Raw genomic sequence first — 7,342 nt, forward strand, 5'->3', positions numbered from 1 at the left:
TTATGATTAATGGAACTATGAAGTGCAATACTCTCTGTACAGGTGTCTTCCTAGCAGATGGGTGGGGCCCCCAACATTTCTTAAAAGGAGACCTTTCTAATAAAAGGCTGTAAAGGAGAAGGAGATGGGTGGATAGAAAGAGCTATTCTTCCATCAAGCAGTCACTGTAATAGATAAATGGACATAAAGAGCAAATATGTCACTATAGTGTGGATAAGTATCAGAGGGGTAGCTGTGTTAGTCTGAATCTGTAAAAATTTCATTTGCAAATTTGACACCATCAGATCAGGATTAGACTGTGAATGGCTATCCAACTACAGAAGCAGTTTCTCCTACCTCGGTGTTCACACCTCAACTGCTAACAGAGCACCTCACCCTCCCTGATTGAACGAACCTCGTTATCTCCACACTGATTTATACCTGCCTCTGGAAATTTCCATTACTTGCATCTGAAGAAGTGAGGTTCTTACCCACGAAAGCTTATGCTCCCAATACTTCTGTTAGTCTTAAAGGTGCCACAGGACTCTCTGTTGCTTCTTACTATAGTGTGGAGTAACAAATGGAATGTCCAGAGCACTTTCTTACATTATGCTTGGCTCCCAAACCCACTGTTTGTCTCTGACTTACACTAACAACAAAGTTCACTCTCTAAAAGGATCTCGAATAAGGCACAAGGCCCAAGCTCCACTTACCTTACCATCTGTGAAGTAACGGCAGTTCATTTTTAAAAATTTGACAACTATTGGTTCATCTTCCTCCGAGGTAGATGACAGAACTCTCTCAATTGGTTTGAAGGCCTTTCTTGCCAAGTCAGCATCCTTTAAAAAGCAAAAGCCTCAGTGCAAAACAACAGGACCAGTTTCACCGACATTTTCCTTCTTAGATTTTGAAAAATTAAAGACCAAGGTGCATTAACAAATTTTCCTTTTGGTTTAAAGGAAAAATACGGCCAGATTTATATTTCATACTCCACCCAGCATGTGTCCACGTTTTGTTTATAACATTATAAAAAAAACAAAAACAAACAAACAAATGTTTAATTGTGTAAACATCAGCACAGAAACATCTAAACTCCCAGGGACAACTGGCTCAAACCCATCAGCCGGTTTTAATGCCATTTTCTACAATGCCTCAATTGCAACCTCATCAAAAAATAACTATTTAATAGGATTTAAACCTGAGCTTCAAGAAACAGTGTTCTATAAATACAAGATTTACTTACAGGAAGTTTATCATATTCAGCATCTGATGATGAAGGAGAAACAGGAGCACCAGGACTGGAAGACGCTAACCTAGAAGCACTGGAATAGTGGTCAGTATCTGGGACATAGAGAACCTGCACAAAGATTACATTAAATATAAATAACTTATTTTAAAATAGTTACATATAGAAGAAAAAGAGAGACATGTGTAATATAAACACTATGGCCCTGATTCTGCAATGAGATCCATGCAGGAGTCCCAACAAAGACAATCTGGTATTGGCCACACACATCTCACTGCAAAACACATTCTGGAATAAAAAGAACAGGAGTACTTGTGGCACCTTAGAGACTACCAAATTTATTTGAGCATAAGCTTTCGTGGGCTACAGCACGAAGAAGTGGGCTGTAGCCCATGAAAGCTTATGCTGAAATAAATTTGTTAGTCTCTAAGGCGCCACAAGTACTCCTGTTCTTTTTGCGGATACAGACTAACACCTGCTACTCTGAAACCTGACATTCTGGAATAACTCCTATCTCTAAAATCCTATTTGTCAGTCAGTGGGGTTCAATATGAATCTCACTGCAGGATCAGGGTCTATATTTTGTTTTTTGAGAAAGGCAGCAACATACACCAGTATTGAAAGAATGATAACCTCCCTTACCTGTGTAAACTACAACCTAATTACAAGATTAACTAATACAGAAATCATCACAGTATAGTTTATACAAATTAATGCAGCAGATGCCTGTTATAAAGGCAAAAATTGGACCAAAAAAAGAAGCCACTGGAGGAAGCAACAAATGTAAATTTTAGCGCTAGAAGTTACAGGAAATTATGTTTTGCAATAAGATGTCTCTTTTCCAAACCATATTTATGTCAGAGGGAAAAACTCTTCTGAATTAAAGAGAAAATATGTAATGGAACACTGTCAGGTACCTTGGAAACTTATTTAAAAAAATAAATCTGTCAACTAATTTTTTTTATTAAAAAAATTAAGCCAGATTTTATTTGGATTTTTACTCTTACAGACTTTCAAGCGTTTAGTAGCATAAGACCCTAAAAATAAAGCTGCACAGTCATTTGTCAATGTCAAAGCCCATAGAAGTGCAGAAAGAAATACACTTCAATAGTCAAAAAGAAAAATTAAAACCACAGAACTTTTTAAACCCACAGTATCATTTACGAGTACAGACATTTAAAAAAACAAACAAAAAACCACATATTTTTAAATAATAAAAATTTAAGGTGTCCCTGTACTTGAATTCACTCTGCTGCTGAGTGACCTTAGGCAAGTCACTTTACCTCTGTGCCTTGGTTTCCCCATCTATTAAATGGAGACAATGATACTTGCTTACTTTATGAGTTGCTTTGAGATCTACTAATGAAATGTACTTTATAAGAGCTAGATATTATCACTAGAGCTGGCCAAAACTCAGGATTTCTGGTTAGCGAGAAATTTCCGAATTTCGAGAACTGGTTTTGTTCTGACTCAGAATGAAATCAAATTTTCAAGATTTCTTGAAAATCAGAAATTTTGGAAAAAAACTGTACCTGGTGTTTTCAAATCTAACTATGCTCCCAGGACAGCAGCTGCTCACTGACTAGAAGTAGTGGTGAAGCTGACAAGGATGTCAATTTCACTCAGCAGCTTCTGAGGGCTCCCAGAATCTAGGGTTCTTGGACAGACCTGCCATGCAGACTGCCTCTGGGACAAGGAGCCCAGGGTTTCTTAGGCCTTGGCTACACTTGGGGATTCACAGCGAGGGAGCATGCTGCAAGCTACTCTCGCAGCGCTGCAAGTACTCCACCTCTCCGAGGGGAATAGCTTGCAGCGCTGCGAGGGAGCGTGCAGCACTGCAGGCGCTGATTACACTGGCGCTTTACAGCGTTGCACTCGCTGCACGGGGAGGGAGGGAGGGCGTTTTCATCACCCCTGAGCGCAACAAGTTGCAGCACTGTACAGTGCCAGTGTAGCCAAGGCCTTATTCCTGGGCCAGCTGGCTTCCTGATTCCCAAGTGGGCCTAGACCAATTCTTGCAACAATCTGAGCTAGACTCCATTTTGAGGTTTTATACTATTGCCCATCACTATCATATATGTCTGCCTTAACAGACTCATTAAGTTGGGGGAGAAAGAGGGGATTCTTTAAATACATAGCAAAGAATCAGAATTTCTGAGTATTTAAAACTTAAAAAATTACCTGCCCTGGAACAATTGTGTGTGTGAACAGCCTATTGAGTTCCACAAGTCTGTTTGGAGTGATGTTAAATTTCAATGCTATGCTGTTTAGGGTGTCCTGACTTCCAGCCTGAAGAAAGAAAACTGGATGTTTAAGATACGGCAATAATCAAGTACAGGATCAATATAACCGTTTATTTAAACTTTATCGGGTAAACCAGTTGCAGGGTATGGATACATATTTTCTATCGGTCTACTTTTTGGGAGATGACAAAGTTAATTATAAGACAACATCTACTAAATTAGCAGCACTTTTCCCACTCTATAAAACAGAGAAAAGAGAACAGTTACAATCCTTCTCTCACTGCTTCATCAAACTTAGTTAAACAATGTATCATTTTAACTTAGCTCCTTCCAGTTATAGCTGGTTAGGAGAGAGGAGGAGGGGGGCACATTATGCACACATTGTGTATATATATTTGACATTCATTACTCTTTCACCCATTCTAGCAGTTAAAATTCAAGCCTATTCTCTGCAGGCCTGGAGGTAACACAGCATACTAGCACATGAGAGAGTCAGGTTAAGAGTTCCTTCCCTTCCTGAAGCTGTAGGGAAAGGGGACATCACAATACGTCCCTGGCACCTTTCAGTAAGCTTTCTCCCAGTACACAACTAATCACTTCTGATACAGAGGCAGTGTATCTCATTGGCATTCCAAAAGGGAAACACTGACATCTCATGACCAGGGTACAAACATATTCCTGCTAGAGGGCCTAGGCAACACTTAATGGGACAGAACTATTTCTCAGAGGAAGAGGAGAGGTATTACATGGCCACACTATGGAAGTGGAACTACACAAAGACAGGCAGCTGGGAGAGGGTGGGTGATGCCTAAGTTGGAAGATGGTTGTGGGGTTGAGACCAATTTCCCTTCCTACCCATAGAATATCTGAAGGATATTTTTAAAAAGAATTAAAGGGTGTCTATATTAGTTTGGTTTCTTTCGATTCTCATTAACCTCGGCAACCTCATTTTAAACATTAACAAATGACCTAACTGTGCACCCAGTACTTACAGTATATTCTATAGTTCCAAGGGGTTTCTGAGTAACCATTTTCTTCTCTTTCTTTTCATTGGTTTTGTTTTGATTGTCATCTGAGGAACAAACAAGTCACTTAAATTAACCAAGTTTCAAACCTTTCACCTGTCAACATTTTTCAAGTGAGGATATTTATTGTACATGTGGGATATAACTGTGGTTTGATCACATACAACAGTGACACTGCAAAAAAGAGATACTGTAGTTGTCAAACCCTGAAATGTTACCATATGGCCATCAAGACTAAATCAGTACTGTACTAGGTTCTGATTAGAATTTTACAGCCTTTTAAGGTCAACTTACACTCTACTGCATCCCTGTAAAAAGTCTTTGTGGATTCTTCCCTTAGTTAAAGAAGAACAATTTACTTCTGGGGTAAAGCACAGGTTTGCACTACACAACTGGGTAATGTCTAGATAGAAAGAGCTAGCACATGGTCGCATTCAATAATTCTGCATCAGTAGGTTTACGAAAAATCAGATTAAAATGGAGACCTAACCAATAATACTTAATATTTTAAATACTATTTTCATCCTCAAAATATTTTAAGGCCCTTGTAGACACTTACATGAGTTAATGGAACTATTCAGGTGTGTGTGTGTGTAAAACTTTGCAGGATAGGAGCTTAATTCATTAGAATTCTCAACTTCAGGTCCGGTAAGTATTATTATCCTTATTTTTTGCAGAGAGTTTAAGTAACATGCCCAAAATATGAGAGAGACAACAGGTATCTTGTCAGTCAGTTGCATGCCCACAGCTCTCACTGACTTCAAGGATTACTGAGTAAAGGTGCTGGAGGCTAAACTGCACGGAGTCCTATTGAAATCAATGGGACACTGCCTAGGTTGATCCCTTTGGAGGACTGAAATCTGATTTTGAAAACAAGCATTTTTTTCTTAACTACATGGTTTATTTATTTGGAAAAATAAAGTTACTCCTCAATTACTTCGAAATAGTCATGCAAACACTGCAGCTACTTAAGAGATAAACCACCATTTACTAAACATATACAGCTAAATGAGTAGATAATTGTATTGATTGTAAAGGTACTGGCAGCAGCATGTCTTTTCTTGCTAATCTATACTCATGAGCAAGTGCTAAAACCAAAACATGGTAAACACAGCATGAATAAAGCGGCCTCTAAAAAACAAAACAAAACCCCTTAATGATCTGATGCAACTGGGAGTTTTGGATGTGAAGAAGCACGCCACATCATTGGGTATTAATTTTCAAATTGTGCCATTACTACAAAACAGTCTCTGTACGTGCTTAACGGAAACCAACACCACACGTTTAGGGGCAAAGGTACAATTATTTTCTATTAGAGAACAACTTCTAAAAGACACCCATTCACGTACGATTTCAAATTGAGTCAGTCCCTTAACCTCCTCCCCCATATTCTAACAAGTAAAGTGACCAGCGGAAGGAAACAGGAATCAAAGACTGCATACCTAGCAAAAGGTAAGGCTGTCTGTAGTCAACACACCAGGAGAAATGCTTGTGAACGGAAAGACTGTGCATAACCTCTAGCAGGTTGTTCAAACTGCTGGGATCACAGGCCACAACTTCAGGTAAGGACTCACAGCTGTCTCCATTTGCCGAATTGTACCCAGAAGACAAAGTCTCATCGCTTTCAACACTGCTGCATTCTTGGGGAAATTTGCATGCAGCTCTTTTGTCTGTAGCAGCAGCAACGGGAGAAGGGCAGATGTTGCAACATTCACCTGGATCGTGGAGACTACAACACTCCACTGCAAACATCTCCGGGCGTGGAATGAGGGCAAATTACCTAATCACACGCAATATGTCTGATAAGGAACGTGGTGGCTGATACCCCGCAAAGGAACGGTGACTTCTGGAAAGCACGGGGATCCTGCTGTTCTGTTGCTTGTCCGGCAATCTTCTAGAAAGGCCACGTCTCTCCCCTTTCCCCGCCTCCTCCTCCCAAGACAGCTCCCTTGGTTCCAGGCAGATCCAGCAGAGCCTCTTGCTGCTCTGAGCTGTAGGGGTCTCTCCCTTGCAATGAAGCCTTTCCCGTACAGACTGAGGCCTCTCTCCAACAGTACGTGCTGCTTGTTGCTCGATGAACTAATGCCATGAAAAGAAGCTGCTGCCCACCCTCGTCCCTTCTCCGATCAGCTGGAGCAGCGCTGGCAGAGAGTAGGGCAACTGAGCTCTCCCAGTGCTCACTGGGGAGGGGGCTTGCTCTGCGCAGTCCAGTTTCAACCAGACTAGAGCAGGAGCAGAGTGAGTGCTGCCCGGCACGCACCGCCCCCAGCCCCAGGATTGCAGGCTGTCTGGAACAAAGGTATAAGGGCCCTCCCTGGTCCTGCACATGCAGCACGTACAGACCCAAGCCCTGCGATAAAGCACAGGAAGGCGCAGGGTCAGTAGTGGGACAAGGAGCACGTTGTCTCCCTTCCCACTCAGGAGCTACCTGTGCAGGTAGTCTGACTTTTAACAACACTAGCAGCTGTTTTTACTAACCCACTAAAATAGATTCCAGTTCCTGCTTTGTGATCTAACTCCACGGAGAGCCCTGAACATTAAAAGTTTAAGCCTGTTTAACAATATCTTTTTCTTTAAGGTAATCAGTGGCAGATTTACTTGTTCCATCCTGCTTTGTGATTTGGAGAATAGGTAACCAAATACTGGGCTTCTGGTACTTTATATTGCTATTTTAGAGAGATTTCAGAGTAACAGCCGTGTTAGTCTGTATCCGCAAAAAGAAGAACAGGAGTACTTGTGGCACCTTAGAGACTAACAAATTTATTAGAGCATAAGCTTTCGTGGACTACAGCCCACTTCTTCGGATGCATAGTCCACGAAAGCTTATGCTCTAATAAATTTGTTAGTCT

At 41.0% G+C, this 7,342-nt stretch overlaps 1 protein-coding gene across 6 annotated transcripts in view; it reads right to left on the bottom strand.

The window, feature by feature from the left end:
* The window catches only part of NCOA7 (nuclear receptor coactivator 7), a 132,302-nt gene that overhangs the window by 34,762 nt on the left and 90,198 nt on the right, over nucleotides 1-7,342 (bottom strand). For 4 of the 6 annotated variants that reach the window (XM_034765736.1, XM_034765731.1, XM_034765733.1 and 1 more), the window contains 4 exons: nucleotides 4,461-4,540; nucleotides 3,407-3,514; nucleotides 1,223-1,336; nucleotides 693-818 (listed from right to left, as the gene is read on the bottom strand). In XM_034765736.1, coding sequence (XP_034621627.1) covers nucleotides 693-818; nucleotides 1,223-1,336; nucleotides 3,407-3,514; nucleotides 4,461-4,540 — 428 coding nt within the window. Of the gene's footprint in view, nucleotides 1-692; nucleotides 819-1,222; nucleotides 1,337-3,406; nucleotides 3,515-4,460; nucleotides 4,541-5,935; nucleotides 6,694-7,342 lie in introns of those variants that run through there. The other 2 variants (XM_034765730.1, XM_034765735.1) reach the window with 2 other exon arrangements.

This window comes from Trachemys scripta, chromosome 3, assembly GCF_013100865.1.
Source record: "Trachemys scripta elegans isolate TJP31775 chromosome 3, CAS_Tse_1.0, whole genome shotgun sequence".
NCBI lineage: Eukaryota > Metazoa > Chordata > Testudines > Emydidae > Trachemys > Trachemys scripta.